The 23,662-nt window shown below is 34.4% G+C and overlaps 2 protein-coding genes across 4 annotated transcripts in view; one reads left to right on the top strand and one right to left on the bottom strand.

The window, feature by feature from the left end:
- Positions 1 to 23,662, bottom strand: part of LOC142874877 (uncharacterized) — an 88,479-nt gene that overhangs the window by 15,589 nt on the left and 49,228 nt on the right. For both annotated transcript variants that reach the window (XR_012922459.1, XM_076009445.1), the window contains exon 4: positions 13,521 to 13,721. The gene's annotated coding sequence lies outside the window, so the exon portion shown is untranslated. The remainder of the gene's footprint in view (positions 1 to 13,520; positions 13,722 to 23,662) is intronic.
- On the top strand, positions 764 to 5,689 carry KCNRG (potassium channel regulator). 2 transcript variants are annotated; one of them, XM_012737331.3, is made up of 2 exons: positions 764 to 1,341; positions 5,439 to 5,689. In XM_012737331.3, exons 1-2 carry the CDS (start codon positions 764 to 766, stop codon positions 5,674 to 5,676), a joined length of 816 nt encoding a protein of 271 aa, XP_012592785.1. In that variant the 3' UTR covers positions 5,677 to 5,689. The 2 variants fall into 2 exon arrangements, with proteins under 2 accessions (XP_012592785.1, XP_075865558.1); XM_076009443.1 differs by lacking the exon at positions 5,439 to 5,689 and adding an exon at positions 3,765 to 3,935 and having other exon boundaries at positions 764 to 1,348.

The raw sequence follows: 23,662 nt of genomic DNA, 5'->3' as shown, positions 1-23,662 counted from the left end.
AAAACCTTATCTTACAGTTGTTCTCTACTCTGCCTTATTTGTGTCAGGGAATCAAGACATTCCTTTGAAAGTCCGATAAGTGAAATAAACTCTCAGAGAATATTGTTTTTATTCCAGTCCTTCTTTAATTTGGTTGAGAAGAGGTGATCAAAGTGGGGACAGGAAAAAAGGTGGCAACTAAATTTACAGAAGAAATCATTACCTTCTAGCTATGAGAACAGTCAAGTAAAATAAAGCTTGCTAGGTGAAGTAGTGGCTGCCTCATTTCTAACAAAATTCATGATTTGGCCACCAACTTGCTAAGAGGATCATAAGAAATTAAGACAATGTATGCCTGTAAACCTGCCATGACAGGTCATGGTAGATAAGAGGTCGGGGATGGGGAGTGCTTTTCTGCTCCCAGTGATTTTTTTTAAAATACAGATTTACATCAGGTTTTCATAGAGATTTTTTATGGAATATGGAAAAGGGATCTATTTGATGTCTATCCTCAGATATACTGGCAGTTTTCCTTTAACTATTCAGTTCCTCATCTGTTGCTTTTACATTTTATATACTGCAGGTTCCCAAGCAACTCAAATTTGCAAACACAGCTATGGATACACTATTTGCCTTACAGTTGTCACCTGGGAATCTAAGTCTCTGGTTTTTGTTATTCTTCCCTCCTCTACATTGTTTGATCATATATAACTAGCAACATGGTTATAGGTCGATTTACAAGTTCTTTGTAAGTTTGTGGGTGATAGTTTGAAGCTAGGGAAGAATGAATGGTGAAGAACTGATCACTTTGAATGTGGGAGGGAAGATATTTACAACAAGGTTTTCTACCATGAAGCAGTTTCCTGCCTCTCGGTTGGCACGAATGTTAGATGGCAGAGACCAAGAATTCAAGATGGTTGGTGGCCATATTTTTGTGGACAGAGATGGTGTTCTATTTAGTTTTATCTTAGATTTTTTGAGAACTCACCAGCTTTTATTACCCACTAACTTTTCAGACTATCTTAGGCTTCAGAGAGAGGCTCTTTTTTATGAAATTGATTCTCTGGTTGATCTCTTAAACCAACACCTGCTACAACCAAGACCTGCTCTTGTGGAGGTACATTTCCTAAGCCGGAACACTCAAGCTTTTTTCAGGGTATTTGGCTCTTGCAGCAAAACAATTGAGATGCTAACTGGGAGGATTACAGTGTTTATAGAGCAACCTTCAGTACCAGCCTGGAGTAGTAACTCTTTCCCTTCTCAGATGACTTTACTTCCACTGCCTCCACAAAGACCTTCTTACCACGACCTGGTTTTCCAGTGCGGCTCTGACAGTGCTACTGATAACCAAACTGCAGTCAGGTACTTTGTACTTTGAAGTATCTCTCTTCTATACTAGTTCCTGAAGTTTTCCCTCAAAATTGAAAGTTCCTCATGCTTGAAACTTTTCTTGGAAAAAATTATTACTCAAAATTATGTTTTGGGGTAATCAGTGGAGTTGGGTAGAATGACCAAATATTTTCCAAACTGGGATATTCACTTTTCAAAGTGAAGAAGGATATTGTTATGTGGACCAATAGGAATAAACCAAGACTGTCTAGGGAAAACTAGGACAATGGCTATTATAGGAAGAAATAATTTTATAGATTACATTCCATTGCTAATAAATTTGACTTAGAAAAGAATTGCATTATTTTTTCAAGAAATTCTTTTAGTGACTTGAATATAGTAAAGGCTTGCTCAATAGTTTCTCCTGATTTCCTTACACATTATTTGTATTTGTTCTTTCAGTCCTTATGACTGACTACTGATTTTTCTTCATCCGACTTTATTTTTAAACACCATTAAAGGCAGATATACCTCGTGACAAATTTGGTATTCTGTTACATCCTTGGCTCTTACACAATTCATAGTATTGGAGTAGGCTGTCAGAATATTAAGGACAGTTGCTCCTGAGTCAATTATTCACTTTCTCCCTCTGTTGTTCTTGGCTGGATCCTAAGGCTGATTTCCACTCTGCTGTCACAGACATTTTTTTCCCCTTTAAAAATGTCTTAATGCTGTCCTACCATTATTTTATCGACCGTGAAGCTGGCTTTAATTTTTAGGAGGAGAAAAAAAAACCTGCATGTGTTCTTTATTGATAGCATGTAAAATAAAATATACTTTTTGGTTAAGGTAGACAAACTTTAGGATACTTTAACTTAAGCAGTAACCATCAGGAAGGATACCAGCATCTGCCTCTCTCACAACATTCCCCTTGGTCTGGCTTACCAACTGGAGATCACTGGGCAGTTTAACTGAGTATGACAATTCTTAACTTTTTATACTTTATAATTTCCTGTCTTTCCAAAGAGAAATGTCATTTTGGGAAAACAGCCAGTCAAATTAATAGGGTGATTGTAAAGAAAACCTAAGACCTTGTCTTTATATCAACTGTTCTAAGATACCTCAGGGCACAACTTTATTTTTATTGGTGGAATGCTTAAATAGAAGGCAATGATTGATTTTTTTGTTTTTAAAATTTGATTAATTATGACCTCTTTGGGGATCACTTTTTAAAAAGATAGAAACCCAAGGAAAAATGGTGTTGATTTAAGAAGAAACATACTTGTTAAAAAGATGTCGTGGGAATACTTTTTTATTCTTGAGACAGAGTCTCAGTCTGTCGTCCTGGTGTCATCATAGCGTACTGCAACCTCAAACTTCTGGGCTCAAGAGATCCTCTTTCTTCAGCCTCCTGAGTAGCTGGGACTATAGGCATGCGCTACAACACCCAGCTGATTTTTCCATTTTTATGAGACTGATGCGCTGCCCACTGTGCTAAGGAGGTAGATAATTTTTCCATTTTTAGTAGAGAGAGGGTCTTGCTGTTGCTCAGGCTGGTCCCAAACTCCTGAGCTCAAGCAATCCTCCTGCCTTGGCCTTCCAGATGCTAGGATTACAGGAGTAAGCCACCATGCCTGACCTACTAAATACTTCTTAAAAACCATGCAGTTGGAGAAAGTAATTGTAATCTTGAAAAAAAGGATTAGAAACTAAAATTGGGATATTCCTCTGTATATATGGTGCCAAATGGTTTCCCCTTTTAAAAATTAAGTATTTGTGTTTTAAACAGCACAGAAAATTTCCTTTATCTGAATGTGCAGAAAGTATTATATTTAAAATTCTGCAATAGATAATTCCAAAATCAGAACTATTTTTAAAATTAACTGTTTTTGGCATCACCAAATTGTATTCTTTTCAGTTGAAGTTCAGAATTTTTTCCATCCCATACCTGTGATTTTTTATATAGTGCCAATTTCAAAGTAGAGATAGATAATCTGAATAAAGTGACATTATGGGGATCTCTGGTGACTGGGATGAAAACTGCGTCCTTAAGTGGCCCACCTTGAGTATATAACTGCCCAATTAGCAATCATTTTTATTTTTTGCATGCTCCCTGATCTGAATCTGTGTATTTAGATGTTTTTGGAAGGTGGAAAGTGGAGAAGTAAGCCCGAATGACTCCTAATAGTCTGGTGTATCATTCAGCTTATTCAGTATATTCCATCAGTATGTTTTACCACTCTAAAATTTTGTTAACCTAGCAGGTTGCTCAGATACTATCTCTTAAATTTATAGTACTAGAAATACTGGGCTTGCATCCTTCAGATGGCCATTCATGTGATACCATGTTATCAAGCTCAAGTTACGGTCACAGAATTTTAGAATCTGTTATTCTATCTGACTTCTTTTTTTTTTTTTGAGACAGAGTCTCACTTTGTTGCCCAGGCTAGAGTGAGTGCCGTGGCATCAGCCTAGCTCACAGCAACCTCAAACTCCTGGGCTTAAGCGATCCTACTGCCTCAGCCTCCCGAGTAGCTGGGACTACAGGCATGTGCCACCATGCCCGGCTAATTTTTTTATATATATGTATGTTAGTTGGCCAATTAATTTCTTTCTATTTTTTATAGTAGAGATGGGGTCTCGCTCAGGCTGGTTTTGAACTCCTGACCTTGAGCAATCCGCCCGCCTCGGCCTCCCAGAGTGCTAGGATTACTAGTGTGAGCCACCGCACCCGGCCTATCTGACTTCTTTTTAAATTGGCTCAAATGAAAAAGTGTAGCTGCTTTTAAATTTTTAAAATAACTTTAGATTTTCTATTTCTCAGTAGTTTTTTCTATTTCATTCTTTTCTTGTGCCTTGAGATCTTTTATTTTTCAATTTAGCCTCATGGAAGCAAGTACCTTAATTAGCTCAGTGATTTCTTGTAAGTGCATTATACTTTGTTACCATGTACCTGTACCTATGTACCTGTACATATGTACTATATGTATCTTATTTCTTTTATGAAATGTTACATAATTTTTTTTCTCTTTGACAAATGTTTCTAGGCTATACAATCAAGATCTGGGATTTGGGGGTAAATGGAATGATTTACTAATGTTAAAAATCTGCTGTAACATAATAAACATTTTTTAGATGTGCTTTGTAGTTTGATAGTTCTTAGATTTTACTATTCAATTGTTTTCTTTGCCTAGAATGAGTTTCTAAATGTGAGCAACAATAACCACTCTATTTCAGTCATGATCATTAAAAGGAGGTTAGGGATGTCTCCAAACATCTTTTTATCCCATAAAACTACAGATAGTTTAGGTTTCTGACTGGAACTAATCTAAGTTAGCCTTTTCTTCACATCTTATAAATGGTGGAAGGACACGAGATAAAAACATCCTTGATGGCAAATAAGGAAGGAGTAATATAGTTATATCTATGTAGATGTGTTATGTTGAAATTATTAAAACCAACGTATAGCCAGTCTGAAAAGTTCCCAGGTATATTTTTTGAATTATGTATATTGGTTCTGTAGAGTTGCCCAGGGAATAGAAGATTTTGCTTTTTCCATTCCAGAGATTTTTGACCAAGTTTTATTCTTCTGACAATGGAAAGTTATAGAGTAAAAGATGACAATAAAATCTTGACATTTTATGTCTTTAAAATTTAACCTAAAAATGTATTTGATAGGAATAAGTCACAAAAGAAAATTAATAATGTCAGTTGCTAATAGTTGGTAAAATTTGGGGGAAAAATTTAAATGTATAGTGTTCATGAAAACAATCAAATGAATTAATTGAGTAATAAATTCAAAAGTAATAAATTCAAAACAAAAATAAATTATACTATATAAAAACTAAGACAATTTTGATCAAATTGTTTGCTCCAGAAAATAATTTCTCAATGAAATTCATCAATGTTGGTTATATTTCTAAATGTAGAATCAAAATGACTTTGGAAATCACAGCAAGGTCTCTATTTTCAGTATCCACAATTACTGATTTAGATTTATAAATGAAGTTTCAAGAAAAAATCCTACAAATGGTATGATGCTTTTGAGGTTATACGTCAAATTTATGTGCGTAGTTTTGTCAGCTATTAATGGGATGCCTTATAATCAAGCTTCTTTTTGTGTGTCTCAGGTATGTTTCTATAAAACCTGATAACCGAAAATTGGCTAATGGAACAAATGTCCTCGGCTTACTGATTGACACTTTATTAAAAGAAGGCTTTCATTTGGTCACCAGAACAGTATCCTCTGAAGACAAAACTGAATGCTATAGCTTTGAAAGGATAAAAAGCCCTGAAGCACTCACCATGAATAAAACACTGCAACCAGAGACTACCATCATCCCAAAGCAATCTCAGAAAATGAAATGAAGTTGTCTGTTCCTTTTAAGGAAATTGCCATTTTCTTGTTTGGAAATTCCATACTTAGGGCATACATGTTAGCCTAACTGTTTGATTTTATCTCCTACCATGCCACCTCTGGGCAATAACAGTGTTTAACACATTGACTGCCATGTGTGCTCTATTTAACTCAGGCTAGTTTTGAGCCCAGGACCTTGTGAACAAAACCCTGCAGTTGGTTCATGAAAATCTTACTTGTTGATGTTCTTATTGTTACAATTAATATTGATAATTTAATTCTAAAAACATGGATTAGGTTGCCTATAACTCATGCACAGAAAACAATAAAAAATAACAAATAAAAAAAAAGGATCATTTTGTTTTAATAAAGCACCATGGCCCCAGGGAAAAATTTTTTTTCCTAGTGTGGCAGTCAATGTGTTAAGCTACACTAAACTGTTGTTCTTTAAACAATTCTGTGCGCTTGGTGCTTGCACCTGTTCCTTGTACCTTCAATACATCTTTCCTCTTCTCTTTTTCATGAACACCTATGCAGCTTCCAAAAATGGTCTCTGTAATCAGACTGCTTATTTCTAATCTCAGCTAAGTCATGTATTAGCTATATGACTTGGGTAAGTCATTTAACCTCTCTGTGCTTCAACTTCCTCATCTAACAAATGGGGATAATAAAGATACCTTTTCATAGGATATGTGAGGAGTAAAGGAGATAAAGTATTCAATGCATTGGCTGGCACATGGTAGGCACTCAGTAACTGTTAGTGATGATGGTGGTGATATTGATGAAAATGATGGATGGCCCACTTTCAAATGCACCTATTCTGTAAGGCATTGCTTTCTTCCTTTCCTAGGCGTATTAATTCCTAGGCATTTCTTCTATGTAGATTTATACACCATCATAAGATATTTTTTTCCTCAACTGAATGTTAACTCCTTGATCTTAACAGTTTTTAACACTATTATGTGTGAAGTACTGTGCTAAACACTTGGTGAGGGCAATACCACCTCTGTTACTAATTAGTACCTAAATCTGGTGAAAAGCTTTCAAATAACCTCTGCCAACATTTAAACTACATACATACTTTGACCTAGTGGTTCCTCTTGTAGGTGTTATATATGTGTCATTTTAAATACTAGAGGAGTAATCACTAAATCAAAGAGCACCAAGATTTTGCACATAGTAGGGTTAAAAGCTGTTGAGTAAAAGCAGTTAAGCACCATTTTTAAAATTACAATTCATTAAAATACATGTTAAACATCTGTTGGACAGTATACTAAAGTTTCAGGATTACGAAATGAGTAAGACAAAAATCTTTATTTTCAAGGAGCTTATATTCAGGTGAGAAAATGCATCATCATAACAGCAAAAGATTAGAAATAAGCTCAAAGTTCATCAATACCGAACAGGTAACTTGAAGGACTGTCAAGATATGTTACAATGAGGAAAAAGGTACAGAACAATGAATAAAGTGGAAAATATATATGCAATCTCCATTTCTGGAAAAATATATATACAGTTTCTTACAAATGCATAGAATTTTCAGCAAAGATACAGGTCGCCTGTGGAGAAGGAACTGGGTAAGAAGGGTTTAGGTGTGGTGGTAGGAAGACTTAACTTTTCATCAGACTATGTGGATGTATTATCTAATTTTTAAAAAAGGAAGAAGCCATATTTGAAATATTGTGTGTGTATGTATGTTGGAGATACTATTATGGTATAGTATGGCTTACTTTCATATCTTCTCTGACACAAATTTTACTCTACCACCCTTCCTGTGAAACACTTTCACTTATTATAGAAGTTGAAATTTCTAGTAGTTACTTATAAATTTGTGTACTAGCTTGTGGGCAAGATTACAACATTTTTTTCTAAGAGTACCTCAAAAGGTTATGTATAACTTAAAAGTGCAGAATATTTCAAGATCAGTAATGTTAATGTTAGCAACTGAAAATCATGGTCCAAGCAAAAAAAAAAAATCCCATAAGTTTTTTGTTTTTGGCACCGCTCATCTTCTATTTTCTGCAGAAAAGCCAACATAGGGGTTTTTTTTGAGACAGAGTCTCACTCTGTTGCCCTGGATAAAGTGCAGTGGCATCATTATAGCTCACTGCAATCTCAAAGTCCTGAGCTCAAGTCATCCTCCTGCCTCAGCCTCCCCAGTAGCTAGAACTACAGGTGCATGTCATTGCACCCAGCTAATTTTTCTGTTTTTGGTAGAGATGGGGTCTTGCTCTTGGTCAGGCTGGTCTTGAACTCCTGACCTCAAGTGATACTCCTGCATTGGCCTCCCAGAGTGCTATGATTACAAGCATGAACCACTTCTCCCAGCCAACAACATAGTTGTTTTAGTGTAAAGTTTTCATGATGATGTGTCTGGTCTGGTTTCCTTGTTAGCAGTATACTAGAGCATAGTATTTCTATTCTAAATTTTTGGCATGTGATTTAACTGTTTGGGTATAATTGGCATGGTATACATGTAACACTGCTTAATTCTGTATAGTGCTTTGCTAATTAAGATTATTAAAACTGATAACTTTAAAAAGCACTGAAACAAAAAAATATTGTAATTATAGTGTGGGGAAGAATAAGACAGGAAATGTTTAAACTGCTATTAATGTGTTTTCAGTCATTCACATTTGCAGGAAACAATTTTGAGATTAGAAATAACATGTTTTTTGCAATGAACTAATAGAAATATATTGCCTATGGAAACATAATACACATAACATACATTTGTTCAACAAATATTTTTGATATCTATGTGCCAAATACTAATGTCAATATTGGAGATTCTTAGAACAAAGAACAAAAAAATTCCTTTCCTTTTAGAGCTTACCACAAATACATTTCATAACATAAATTAAAATAACTTAAGCCTTTCAAATAGTTTCTCAAAAGTCATGAGTCCACAATATGTAGGTTTTTAGGAGATAGATTACCACAATTTAAGAAAATATATTATTCTTTAGGGAAAGGTTACTTTCAGAGTGGGTTTCTTATTTTAGTAAATATTTCAGAGATTATCTCATCTGGAGACATATCTGTCACTATTATCTCCGTAAGCCTCTTGTGTTCACTCCAAAATAGAGTGGGACACTGTAAGTAGGATATCAAGACATGCGAAAAGAATTGAATGTTGTTTTAGAAAAGGAGGCAGGCAAATGCAATGAAGTAAATGGGGGTGGGTTAGATGCACCACAGGCAAATTAAAATCTCTTGCCAGCTTTAGGAAAAAAAACAAACGACTTCAACATTTTCATATGGGCACAACTTAAACTCTTTAACATCTTGACTAAATTAATTTGTCAATATTATTTTAAATTATAAGAAAATTTCATGGCAGAAGCTTGTCTTGGCCAACCACACTGAAAATCTTGTTCTAATAAATTATACACATAGGTATGAATCATCGCAGTGGCATCTTAAGGTTTGTCAGCCTAATGGTACCATCACTAGTTGACTGAGGTGATAGATATCCTAAATACCCTGACTTGATCATTATATACTCTATATGTATGTAAAAAAAATCATATGTACCCCATTAATATGTACAAATATTATGTATTAATAAAAACCAGTTGGGCCTCCCCTATTCTCCCACTTCTGTTATGTTTGTTTCAGTTTCTTTCCATCATTCACAGTTTCATTTCTGATAAGGCACCAGAGATTTTAGCTTATGATTCTTGCATCTCATAATTTACCTTACAAGTGACTAGAAGTTCTCCCCACAAAGATTTTCTAAAAAAAACTCTAGTGTTAAATTTTACTCTTGGATTTAATATATAAATAATAAGTACAAAGAGTTCTAAGGTTATGGTAAAGTCAGAATTAATTTGGACTGCTTTTAAAATGTGTTTGAAATCTAGAGTCTGGAGTCATAAGATAGTCATAAGAAAGCACCTTGATAAATATATGGTTTAGGGATCATAATCTGTTTCAAATTTGTCTTGTATACTATTTACAACTGACAAACTTCAGCTTTGCTTTATAAGCTTCTGTACTGATACTCGATCAAATAATAGGAATGGTGATATTACTATCCTATCGCTAAAGTGGTATATCACCAGTGCTGGGGTTTTGCTCTTACCAAAAAAAGATTTGCTAAGAGCACTCTAAACCTCCTATATTCTATAGCTATTTTTCATCTGTGTTAGGGAAGTTGACAAAGTCTAAAGCAGCAAGTTTAGCAATGTAGAAGCCACTAAGAAGAATTTTCCAAAAGAAATTTAAGAAATTTTATTACCTTCCTTCAGCGAAAGAACCCACAGGAGAGAGCAATGTTAAAAAACTTACTTTTTTTGAACAAAATGCTCAAGAAATAAGAGAAGAGATGAAAATATATTACTAAAAATATTTTGAATTCTGGAATATCAACAACCTAATAAAATACACAATTATCCACCAGCTTTACTATAGAACTACACCTCAACAGTTATTAGGCCTTTTATTGGGTCTATTAGAGATAAAAAGTTAAGTACAAACTTCATCAAAAAACTCACCATCTAAAATACCTTAGTATTTATCTAAACTATGAGACAGATCCAATCACAAAAGTGTTTTCATGGATAAAAAGCTAAAATCTTACATGAGTGAAAATGGGAAATGAAAATTAGGCATAGCACAGAATTAAAAAGGAACTAAACATACAGCAAAATAAATAGGACGTTGCTCCTCAAACTAAAATGTGCCTAAGACTTATCTAACCACACAGGACTTTTAGGCAGGCAGTCTTCTGCACCTTTAGATTTCACACTAACACCTCAAATCCAGAAATCATTAAAACAAAAATCATTTGTTTCAATGACTTTTTACCATATTAGTTGGGCAAAACATGCCAAATACCAACTGTTTCTATTTCATGTAACTTTCATCATTTTACAACACTTCTGGAAAGAATGTGAAATTTTTCAGTTCCCAAATAGACAAATAGGAGAGATTTGTCCTACCCTTTTTTTTACCACAATGTCTGAGGTTCCATGAATTCTTTTAAGATGAGGACTGGTATTGTGCTGCATAGTGTTCTTTATATTCCCCCACAGTGCTGGGCATCTAACAGGCTCAAGCAAACTGAAACATTAGGAAAGCTATAGTCTCAGTGAATGGAGACACTGGAAAAACAAGATTTATAGTAGATCAAAGATGGTTGAGGGTACTTTTATATAATCCAGTCTGAAAGAGTTAATTCAAGTTATAGACTACAGAAAATACGGCATGGTATTTTCTATTAGAAGTTTATTTGGGTAATGCTATACAGAAGTAAGATGAAAATGTAGATGTATATAGGAATATAAACTCTTCGCAAATTACACATTTAAGCTCAGTAAAAATAGCCCAGCCAAAATTGGAATATACATAATTTGCTAATAAAAATGTAATGCTACAAGACTGCTTGGCAGTTAAGATAATATTGGGAATACAAGTTCCGAATGAATATCATGTAATTATAATTGATATTAAATCTTCACTTACCTCTATATTATAGGAGTCATGAAAAAAGTAGAAGTTAGCAGACCAGACATGTAAGTCAGATGTAACTAGGATGGAAATATTGATAGAAATGTTCCCAGTTCTAGATAACCCCACTTGAGGTTCACTGAACTTGGACTAATCAAGTGATTTAAGAATTAAGGTGAAATGGTCCAAAAGATTCTGATATATCCAGAAGACATATTACTGAGGTTTTTAAAGGCTATTTTGGAAGTGCAGATTAACATTTTACGTTCTTTTACATATCATCAAAATAAAATATATTAAAAATCCAAGATGTAGAATAGTGTGGTATTTCTGTCTAATGATGGGAGGCTATTTTTCATGGCAAGTAATAACTGATTAAACAGCAAAATATTTTTACTTATAAATAGGAATCCTACAAAACAAGGTTTTGCTCCTAGAAAACCAAAATATTTTGCTTGTGATTAATTTTTTAAAAATTGTTGTCTTTGTCACTTTTAAAATTTCTACAATTTAAGCAGTGCTGAATTCCTCCCTCTCTCTTTTTTTTTGGCTCATAGTTTTCTTTACAAGCAAACCCAATTTAGGGTGAGAAAAAGTTTCAGACTTTAGACAGAACCTTCATTTCCTCCTAAGTGTATTTCTCCATCAAAACCAAGTATTCAAATAAGGAATCTCAATTATCTAAACCTATTTTTGGCCATCTTCCGGAATTTCTTGTTAAATCTCCTTTGAAATGCCACAGTTGCACTCTTGGAAAACTTGTCTTCCTGGTTTTCAAATTTCTGTTTATTATTTCAACTCTTTAGCTAGAATGCCAGCTCTTTGTGCTGTACTGTTTCTTGAAACTGGAGACTAGCACACTTCCCTCAATTCAATTACTTGCCTTTCCATTTGAGAAACTAAAGCCTTGTCAATTTTATAAAGTTTTAATTGATTGAATTATTTGGGTTTTCAGTTCTCAATTTCATTCCCTTAGTTTAATGCTAGGAAAGAGCTTTGTTTTATTAAAAGGAAAGGTAAGGTTCAAGAGTATTAACACATTTTAGTCCCTGACCCTAATAATTGATACAAGTGTAGGGATTTTCTTATAGACACAAGCTTGAGATACAACACTAGGGAAAAAGAGAAGAGTTTTAATTCAATTTTGGAAATGTTTAAGATTATATACCTAATGAAATAGCTTATTACATAAATGTGCATGTGTTTATATATATATATATATTATTTTTAAAAAGTGATCCACTGTCCTTCAAAAAGAGCTTCAGTGAGCTTTTCTACCTTTGTCCTCTTTATGTAAATAACTGCCAAATCTCCCTCCAGCCTTTTTAATTTTTTAATTTTTTTTTGAGACAGAGTCTCACTTTGTTGCCCAGGCTACAGTGAGTGCCGTGGCGTCAGCCTAGCTCACAGCAACCTCAAACTCCTGGGCTCAAGCAATCCTCCTGCCTCAGCCTCCTGAGTAGCTGGGACTATAGGTATGCGCCACCATGCCCGGCTAATTTTTTCTATATATATTAGTTGGCCAATTAATTTCTTTCTATTTATAGTAGAGATGGAGTCTCACTCTTGCTCAGGCTGGTTTTGAATTCCTGACCTCAAGCAATCCGCCTGCCTCGGCCTCCCAGCTCTCCAGCCTTTTACATAGAATTCCAGTTCTGTATATCCAGTGACCTTAAATAAAGGCATTTCAAACTGATTGCCTAAATATCACCTTACATACAATATTACAAAAATGAGATGCAACATCTTTCTCTCTTAAACTGGCTTCTTAATTCTTTCTTTCAGTGATATCACCATTGTCTTCCAGTATAGAAAATGTGTAATTTTTTACACTTCCCTTTTATTCAACCCATCATGGTATTCTACATAATTTTCCTTTGAAATGTCTCATTCTTTCACTTCCATTCTCATGTCACTATTCTGCTCAGGTTCTCTTCACCCTTAGATCAATTATTACAGTAGTCACAAGCCCAGTTTCCTTGCCACCAGACTTTATTTCTTAGAAATTTCTATATATAGCATTGCCACATTTAACTTCCAGAAAGTCAACTTCTATTATTTTGTTTCAAGAGGCTATAATGTCTCCTTATTCCTTGCTATATCAAGACTAAAGTCCTCTAATTGGTTTTCTAGGCATAGGCAAAATAACTTAGTTCTAACTAGTTGTCCAAATTCATCTAACCTTTGCCTCAGGTCATATGGCACAGATCCCAGGTTACTTTTTGGGGAATGTTGCATTCAGTTTTAGCTCAAATTCTTACCTACAAACCAAGAAAGCCCACTACTTGACAGTGCATCTTAATTTACAAGCAGTAGGCCACAAATTATAAAATGAAGACGTTTTTATTGAGTCAGCAGAAACAACTGTCCAATTCCCTTGTAAGTTTCCAAAGTTACTTACAGTTTTGTGCTGAGGAGATCATCTCAAGGGGCATTTAGTGCCCCTTACTAAAATGAGCTGTTGTCAGGCACTCTGCTTTGTACAGGCATCATCTGTTTTCTGCTTCCAGTCTCAGTCCCTTCTCCACATGGTCTAAGAACCTGTGGTTTAATCAGTCCTCATTTTTTAGGGGGAAGGCAGTGGTGGTGACAAAATTCACACCTGGAAAACAGGTCATAAAGCAAATCAATATAGAAGGAAAAGTGCTTCACCATAGGAAACATTTAATTGCTAGTTGAATTCCTGACTTTTGGCTACGTGCTAAATATAATGAATATGTCAACCACCCTCAAAACCAAGACAAAACCAAGAACAACAACAGACTTTTCAAAAAATATAATTTATACATCAAGTTCTAGAAAACAGACATAAATGTTGTATAGATTTTGTATAAATGCCCTAAGGGTATATAAAAATGAATCTTTATCCTATTACAAATATGACTTAAAACAAATATCCTAGCAATGAACAAATGCTACATATTTAATGCACAATTGTCTTTGCCCTCTTAGATTTCTGAAAGTTTTGGTGGGCCTTGGTCTCTCATAAAATTGTTCAAGAAAGTTTATGGGAAAGCCTATTTCACTCAGTAAGGTTGCTTCAGTAAAGCTTAGGCATTCAAAAGCATTAGAGTTACCTTAAAGAATTATAGTAGATGCTTAGTACTTGTTTTTGTGATTACTTGTATTTGTGATTACATTCACTACCATCTCCCATCTCCTCAGAGATACACAAATAAAGGCCAAAAAATAACGTTTATAGTATTTCAGACTTCACTGGAAAGCTTAGAAATGATCAATTAGATCATTAATGGCTCTCAAAAATATATCAAAATTTCACAAGCCTGACTATTCATACCCATCAGCCACATGTTTCTGGCTTTGATTTAAAAAAAATGACATTTTAAGGTACCTAAGACTTGAAGCATAGACTAAGAGGAGCCCTGACAGGTAGTATGAAAAAAGCTGTGCATTTTTATATTTATCTAGCTGGTAATCAGCCTTGCCAGAATATACTATTTTATTATAAAGGTATTGCTGCTAATTTTCAGCAATCAATGGTCATTTATCAAGCTATGCTTAAGACACTATGCTAGGTTTGCAAAATATATAACAAAAAATAAGACAGCTCCTTCCCATAAGGCAGAATGCATTAATTGTTCTAAGTCAGGTATGGAAGCACAAAAAAGAAAAATAGTATTTTTGGCTAAAAGGAAAAGTAAACTGGAAAAATTTCTTGTAGGGGGTAGAGAGCATAAGATTGAGTTGAGAGACTGAAGATGAAAGAACATTCTACGAGTAAATAACTTGGGCTAAGGCTTGGATGAAAATCAGAGGTTTGGAGGATTATTTCTCTTTGGCTTAACTGTAGTATTATGGTATTAATTCACAATCATTCCCATAGTGGTAAAGACAATCTTACCTAGGGTAAAAAATATCTCACATAGTACAAAATTTTGTCTATGCAACCATTTCCTCTCAAGATTGCTCACCTAATTTGCTGAGTTAAAAGCCACAGATCCCTTAATTGTTTAGAGTGAACTTGTGTTATTTAAAGCCTAGATTTCCTTCTAATATTTCTTACAAGTTTTCTTTTTTTTCCCAAAGCATCACACCTTGCCTATTGAAGGGCTATAGGCAATATGAATATTCTTGTTTAGATTGTGAAGGTAACTTATGCAAAAGGAAAATAATCTCAAACAGGATTATACTCATTTTCCTCCCTATTCCCTAGTATCTACTCTCTGCCTTCATTCTACTGTAGCTACTTTACTCCTTCCTATTTGATCATGACTTAGTTTACATTGTTTTCTGCATTTGAAAGTTATCATTCTTTCATTTCACCTAATCAATCTTATCCATTTTTAAGACCAGCTCATCTTCCACTTCCTCTTAGAGGTCTTTGATGAGTTTAAATACACCTATCCTTTGAGCTTCTACCATACTTTAGGTTAGCAAGACAGAGTTTACATTCCATTATTCTCTAGTTGTTCTTATATATTAGTATAATATTCCCATCTAGGCTAAAAGTTCTTTGCTGGCAGGGACTATCTTTTATAGACTATAGTGAAGTACTAGGCTTAGAGTAGGCCCCTAATAATAAAGATTATCTAATTTAAAAAATGCAAACAGAAAACTCTTAAGGTATTTAAAATTATATTTTAATAATGACTATTTTTTATGAAACAAAGCTATATTCATTCTCATTTACAGAATTTGAAACCTCAAATTATCATAACCCCAGATGATCACACTATTAAAAATTGGATTTTCATAAGAATAAAACTGTCATACTCTATCACTTATATTAATAACATAGCCATGATCAAAAGCAACCCAATCCCCTCTGAACCGGAACATTTTTGGCATAGGAGAGACTTATATAAGTATATGGCCTTGCTTATAACTAATAGATCACTACTGAAAAGTCTGTAATTTGAATCTTTTAGCTGCGGTCCCAACCCCCAGGCGTGGCCTGTTAGGAAATGGCCTCACATCACTTCCTGAGTTTCATCACCTCCTGACTTCCAGACCCCTCCCTCACAACCCACTCCTCCTCCCCTGTCCATGGAAAAATTGTCTTCCATGAAACTGGCCTCTGGTGCCAAAAAGTTGGGGACCATGGCTTTGAAGTATATATCTTTCAAATGGGTAGTGAAATTATGAATAACAATATATTTCTGTTCACTTTGGAATAAAGTAAAATTTTTCATAAAGGAAACTAGAATTCTCCTAGTTGAATCTTTAATTAACCTGAATTAGTTACTTGCACTCTACTTTAAAAAAAAAGGCAATCTTAAGAAAAATTGTAATCACTCTCCAGGTATATGGCTTAAAACAGAACAATTCTTAAAAATTCTATACTTATATATAGTAGTCCCCCCTTATCCATATGGGATACATTCCAAGACTGCTAGTGAATGCCTAAAACCATGGACAGTACCAAGTCCTATATATGTTATGTTTTTTCTTTTATATATATGCCTATCATAAAGCTTAATTGAGAAATTTAGCAGAGTAAGATATTAACAATAATAACAAAAGAGAATAACTGTAACATGATGGCATCATTGCTCCGGGCTTTGGGGCTATTATGAAGTAAAATAAGGGCTACTTCAACAAAAGCACTGTGGTCCCATAGCAGGGGATCTTATTTAATAACCACAATGGCTACTAAGTAACAGGCAGGTAACATCTACAGCATAGATATACTAGACAAAGGGAAGATTCATGTTCTGGAAAGGATGGTGCAAGATTTCGTCAGAATGGCTCACAATTTAAAACTTAAGAATCACATATTTCAAAAAGCATTCGACAAAATTCAGCACCCTTTTATAAGAATGCTTAACAAAATAGGCATACATGGGACTTACTTGAAAATGATAAAAGCCATATATGACAAACCTGTAGTCAACATCATACTGAACGGGGAACAATTGAAAGCATTCATGCTTAGAACTGGAACCAGACAAGGTTCCCCTCTATCACTTCTATTCAATATAGTGCTGGAAGTCCTAGCCAGAGCAATCGGACAAGAGAAGGAAATCAAGGGCATCCAAATGGGGGGGCAGAAGAGGTCAAACTATCATCAATCTTTGCTGACAATATGATTTTATGTCGAGAGAACCCCAAAGATACTGCTGTGAGATTACTGGAATTGATAAATTCAGCAAAGTCTCAGGTTATAAAATCAATGTACACAAATCAGTAGCATTCCTGTATGCTGACTAACTCAGAACTAAATCAAAGACTAAATGCCCTTCACAATAGCAACAAAGAAAATAAAATACCTATGAATATTTAAGGAAGTGAAAGACCTCTACAGGAAGAATTATGAAACAGTGAGAAAGGAAATAGCAGAGGATGTAAACAGGTGAAAAACCATACCATGCTCATGGGTCAGAAGAATCAACATTGTTAAAATGTCTATACTACCCAAAGTGATCTACAGATTCAATGCAATCACTGTTAAAATACCATATTCTGCAAATCTAGAAAATATAATTCTATGCTTTGTATGGAACCAGAGAAGATCCTGTATAGCAAAAGCAATCTTCAGCAAAACAAACAAATTGGGAGGCATCAATTTACCAGACTTTAAGCTATCCTACAAGGCTACAGTAACTAAAACAGCATGGTATTGGCACAAGAATAGAGACACAGACCAATGGAACAGAACTGAGAACCCAGATATAAAACCATCCTCATATAGTCATCTAATCTTTGACAAAGCAAACAAAAACATACACTGGGGAAAAGAATCCTTATTCAATGAATGGTGCTAGGAAAATTGGATAGCCACATGTAGAAGACTGAAATAGGATCCGCACCTCTCACCTCTCACAAAAATCAACTCACGGTAGGTAACAGACTTAAACCTAAGGCATAAAACTATAAGAATTCTAAAAGAACATATTGGAAAAACTCTTATAAATATTGGCGTAGGGAAAGAATTTATGAAGAAGACCCCAAAGGCAATCACAACAACAACAAAAATAAACAAATGGGACCTGATCAAATTAAAAAGCTTCTGCACAGCCAAGGAAACTGTCCTTAGAGCAAAAGACAACCTACAGAATGGGAGAAATATTTGCATGTTACACATCTGATAAAGGACTGATAACTAGAATCTATATAGAACTCAGGAAAATCCACAAGAAAAAATCAGCTCCATTAAAAAGTGGACACAGGACATAAACAGAAACTTATCACAAGAAGATAGACTAATGGCTAACAACCATATAAAAAAATGTTCAACATATCTAGTCATCAGGGAACTATAAATCAAAACTACAATGAGATATCACTTAACTCCAGAGAGAATGGCTTTTATCAAAAAGCCCCAAAACAATAAATGTTGGTGTGGATGTAGAGAGACAGGAACACTCATACACTGCTGGTGGGACTGCAAGCTAGTACAACCTCTCTGGAAAGTAATATGGAGATACCTCAAAGAACCCAAAGTAGAACTACCAGTTGATCCAACAATCCCATTACTGGGCATCTACCCAAAGGAAAAAAAGACATTCTGTAAAAAAGACATTTGCACTAGAATGTTTATAGCAGCACAGTTCACATAATTGCAAAGATGTGGAAACAACTCAAGTGCCCATCAATACATGAATGGATTAATAATGTGGTATCTGTATACCATGGAGTACTACTCAGCCACAAAAAACAATGGTGACCTAGCACCTCTTATATTATCCTGGATAGAGCTGGAGCCCATTCTCCTAAGCAAAGTATCACAAGATTGGAAAAACAAGCACCATGTGTACCCACCATCAAATTGGTAGTAATTGATCAACACTTATGTGCATATATAGTAGTAACATTCTTTGGGTGTCAGGCACATGGCAGGGGGATTAGGGGATGGGTATATTCATACCTAATGAGTGTAGTGCACACTGTTTGGGGGATGGACATGCTTGAAGCTCTGACTCAGGTGCGGCAAAGGCAATATGTAACCTAAACATTTGTACCCCCATAATATGCTAAAATCACTTATAGAATTTTCCACTTAATATTTTTGGATCACAGTTGACTGCATGTAACTGAAAACGTGGAAGGCAAAATTGTATATAAGAGGGGACTTCTATACTTTATAAGACTTAAAAATAAGATCGTTATTCATAAAATTTAACAATATCCTGTATATTCTTTATTAAGGCAAGTAAATATTAAAATATTGCATTTTTTTATTAAAAACATGTTAGGAAATATTTAAACAAGGTTTAAAATGATTGTAAACTTCAGTTAACAAAATCAGTATTCCACATTGCTCTACTGATTCAGTTAAATGTTTTGTCTAATAATACTTTTAAAATTTTCTTATTTTCTTCATTTATGGTGCTTTGCTTTTCCACATTCCAGGGGGGGGGGCTAGTTTTCCTTTTTGTTAACCATGTTTCATACAGTCAAGGTGTTGATCTGGCAAAGGATAAGAGAAACAAAGCTCAGACTTTTTCTATAATGGCAAAATTAAACATATAATTTCCAGAATCATAAGGTGATTTTCCAGTTAACAAGATTATTTAACTTTTCCCCTCTGCTTTTTTAAGTAATATGCCAGTGTGCCAAATATTCACAAAATGGATTCTGGAGGTTGCCTCTTTGAGGATGTTAATAATTTGAGACAAGACATCAAGTTCAAGGTCTTAATTAAAATTTAAAGGCTTGGAGAGAGACAGCAACTTGCTTGCTTAAGGCCTTACATCTAACCTATAGTAGAGCCAACTTTCAAGTATTTGAATATGACCACACTTAACTTCTCTGAGATAGGAACATTTAAGATTCCGTTTACATTGTCATTCCTTTGGCAAAGTTACCAAGATACCTACATACTTCTTTAGCACAGTATTCACAAATATGAATTTTATGCCATATAATCTTTTATTCTGCTTTATTTCATGGCCTTCTAAAGCTGTGGAAAAGCTTGAGCTTTTCATACATGCTTAATTATTAGTAAAATGTATCCTGATAACACTGAAGAGACTAGTAACAGAGGAAAGTGCCCGTGAACAAAGTGACTTGTTGAATTAATAGCTGTACACACATTACTGAATGAGAAGTAGAGGAGGTTTCAATGTCTGAGATTTTAAAAATGAGGACAAAGCAGCAGATAATAACTTCCAGATTGTAGAATGACCAAATTAATCTATTGAACACTTTAACTTCTAATTTATATTATTTATTTCATTTTGCATGTTATTTATTTTATGAATTTTTGAAAGAATCCTAATTTTAAGTTTTCTTTAGACATCTCTGTATTAGAGCATTTTTCTCTCACAGGAGCAAGAAACAGAATCAAAATAGTATAAAATAATCTAAAAGATTTATTTTTGAGAACTTTTATCTTTTGAACTGAAAGTAAATATGAAAATATTGAATATTAAAAGCATCCTAGCACTCTGGGAAGATCACTCAAGGTCAGGAGTTCGGAACCAGCCTGAGCAAGAGTGACACCCTGTCTCTCTAAAAATAGAAATTAATTGGCTAACTAAAAATATATAGAAAAAATTAGCTGGGCATGGTGGCGCATGCCTGTAGTCCCAGCTACTCGGGAGACTGAGGCAGCAGGATCACTTGAGCCCAGGAGTTTGAGGTTGCTGTGAGCTAGGCTGATGCCATGGTACTCTAGCCCGGGCAACACAGTGAAACTCTATCTCAAAGAAAAAAAAAAAGAATATTAAAAGCAAATACTGAAAACAGAAGGCTTTAAATTATAAAGTTGTTTATTGATAAAAGAATTTTAAAAATTCTGATTTACCTTTTAACATCACCATGTTAATTAAATCAGATTTATTAAATAATTAAGTATTAATTCTAATGGATATTGGACATCTATTATGTATCAGGTATGTTTTTAATGTTTTCCTTATATATGCAAGATTATGTTAACTTAAAATATGTTAGAGATCATACATTACAAAATTATACATTCTTATTTAATAAATTATGAAAATTTTAGCAGCACAATTTTATATAAAAAGATTATAATACTGAGGAAATAAAACAAGATGAAAAGTAAACTTAGCTAAAAAAAAAAAAAAGAAAAAAGGAATTCTCAACTTTAGACCTCTCTATGGAAAGTCTAATTTGGAAATATACTTAAGTCCCCAAACGAAAGTAGAGTCCAGATGATTTCCTAATGCAGGGCAAAGCTTCTGAATGCTACGGATTTAGGCAGGCAGGATCTAGAGGATTGAGTACCATGGCTGTGGGTGGGCAGGTAGAGCTGAGTTTGGGAAATCAGCAAGAACACAAATGTAGTACTAGGAAGAGAGGTCGCACTCTATGATCTCGATGGGAGAGATACAAGTGAAAACACTTTTTCATGAAGTAGAAACAGACAGCAAGTTATAGACTGCTGTTCTAGCTGGATTTCAACATATAAGCCAATATAAATTCATCAGGCAAAGCAAGATTGTCTTGAATTTTGAAGTTGTCTTAAAGTAATCAGACAATAAGGTCAATCAGATGAATGACAAAATGGAAAAAATAGTCATTAAATACTTTTTAAAGAACTTAATATTTTTAAAACCTCTAAATCTCGAACTAGTAGCAAAACTAACTGGAATTCCTGACCTCTATGGTGCTTTCTTGTAAATTTTCAGAAAGAACATCTGGGGATCAAGCTTTACTATGCTAAAGAGACTTTTAAGATTAACATCAGATATACTGTCAATGTTTCTAGTCCATATTACCTAGGAGGTAAAATAAGCTTCATCAAATTTATTCCTCATCTAGCAAGTCATTTCAATGAGAAATAAAGAACCCTTACAAAGACTTCACACATAAAACTACATTCTGTGCTTGGCCAAGTACTGTTTTCATGCTTCTCATTTCTTTCCTTCTTTCTGATCCTTCAATGAAATTGTGCTGATGGTGACATATAAGTAAATTTGACCTGAGCCCAGGAGAAGCCCACTGAAAAGATAGAATTTCTAGATATCTGACCAATGAGTTGCTTTTAATTGAGCAGCCATACTAATATTGATATCAATGTATTTTATTTTTTTTTTATTTTATTTTATTTTTTTTTATTTTGCAACACCGAGCAGACACATGCATAATGTATTCTATTTAATAAGGGAATTAACATATTACTGAGTGGCATGTGAGGTCACCAGGTCTATTTACCACACTAGTCAACAAATGAGCTGCGTTCACTAAGACAGTCTCTGGGCTCAAGGCTTTTAAGCTTATAGGCTAATAGTAGAGAAATACAGAAGCACATAATCACAGTATGATGTAACATAAGCAATAACACAGAAAAAGGAGTTACTAATTTTTCACGTGTGTATGAAGGGGAGGGTGTTGCCCTTCTGAAGTGACACATAAGAAAATTTCTGATGGCTGAAAAGGAATTTACTCTGCCACTTACAATTGCTCTATAATAGGCAAAACGAAATTAGTGATTATTAAACTTTGCCAGAAGTCCAAATCTTTAAACTGACATAAAATTCTAATGGTATGTCTAAAATAAGTTTACAATTTGGATGTATTATTAATGTGGTTGGTCTACAGCCTTTTACCTATATTTTGATGAGCATCCAGAGGGACAGTATCTTTATGTCAGATGGCGCTGATACTTGGTGCTTTAATTTCTTACAAACAACCAAGTATGACCTATATATTGACTTCTTCTGGACAGGTAGGCAAAAGTTTTCTTAAGGGGAATATTATGCTATTATCTTAAAGACTCTGATCAAATTCATCTATTTGCATGTATATCCACGGACCACAATATATGCAGGACATGGACAATATACATACCCCACCTCCATTGTTAATGAAACACACTTCTAAGTGCACACCTCCTTGGAAGACAGGAGTACCATCATGAATTATTCGAGAAGATAATTTGTGCTTAGTATTGTATTTCCGCATACAAACTTATCTTTAAGACATTAAAAAAAATAAGATGTAAAAATGTTGGTCTGTTGTTGCACTTTAATATTTTCCCTTCTAAAATAAGTTCTGGAAAGCCAATCTTACCATGTCCCTGATTCCTATTGCAATGGAAGTAGTTAGTACAGTGTGTAAAGATCTGGGCCTATCATGGTTATGAGCATAACAACACAATGATGTAAGACTAAAAGTGCTACCTAAAAGGAAAGTATCACTATCATTCAAGCATTGTATGGCTTACTATTTCTGTAGTTTTATCTCTGTAGCCTCCTGTTGGCTATAGGAAGAGCCATTAGATATAATGTCTATGACCACGAACTTTGTAATCAAACCATCTGAGCTTGACTCCTGACTCCTCCACTTGCTAGTTATGTGACAATTAGGCATGCTATTTCTCTGTGACTCAGTTTCCTTACCATAACTTGGAGATAATAATGTACCTCTCTCATAGGGTAGTTGTAAGGATTAAATGAGTTTATAAATGTAAAAATGTTTTAGCAGTTATTATTTCTACCGATAATAGTAGCACCTAAAACTTAAGTGGTTTCCATATATACTTTAGAAAAATCAATAGCTCTATCAGGTAGGTATTAAAATGTTTTGATTTGATTGATTGTGCTCATTTTCACTAAAATAACCACCTAAAATAAACACTAAAAATTTATTCACCTTTCCCAGAGGGCCAAATAT

Source organism: Microcebus murinus, chromosome 13 (assembly GCF_040939455.1).
Source record: "Microcebus murinus isolate Inina chromosome 13, M.murinus_Inina_mat1.0, whole genome shotgun sequence".
NCBI classification, from domain to species: Eukaryota; Metazoa; Chordata; class Mammalia; order Primates; family Cheirogaleidae; genus Microcebus; species Microcebus murinus.
This window is presented reverse-complemented; position numbering and strand designations above follow the sequence as displayed.

Coding starts and splice junctions, on each gene's coding strand:
- KCNRG (XM_012737331.3), top strand. CDS start 764: ATGAATGGTGAAGAACTGATCACTTTGAATGTGGGAGGGAAGATATTT. Junction 1,342..5,438: donor GATAACCAAACTGCAGTCAG/GTACTTTGTACT, acceptor TGTGTGTCTCAG/GTATGTTTCTATAAAACCTG.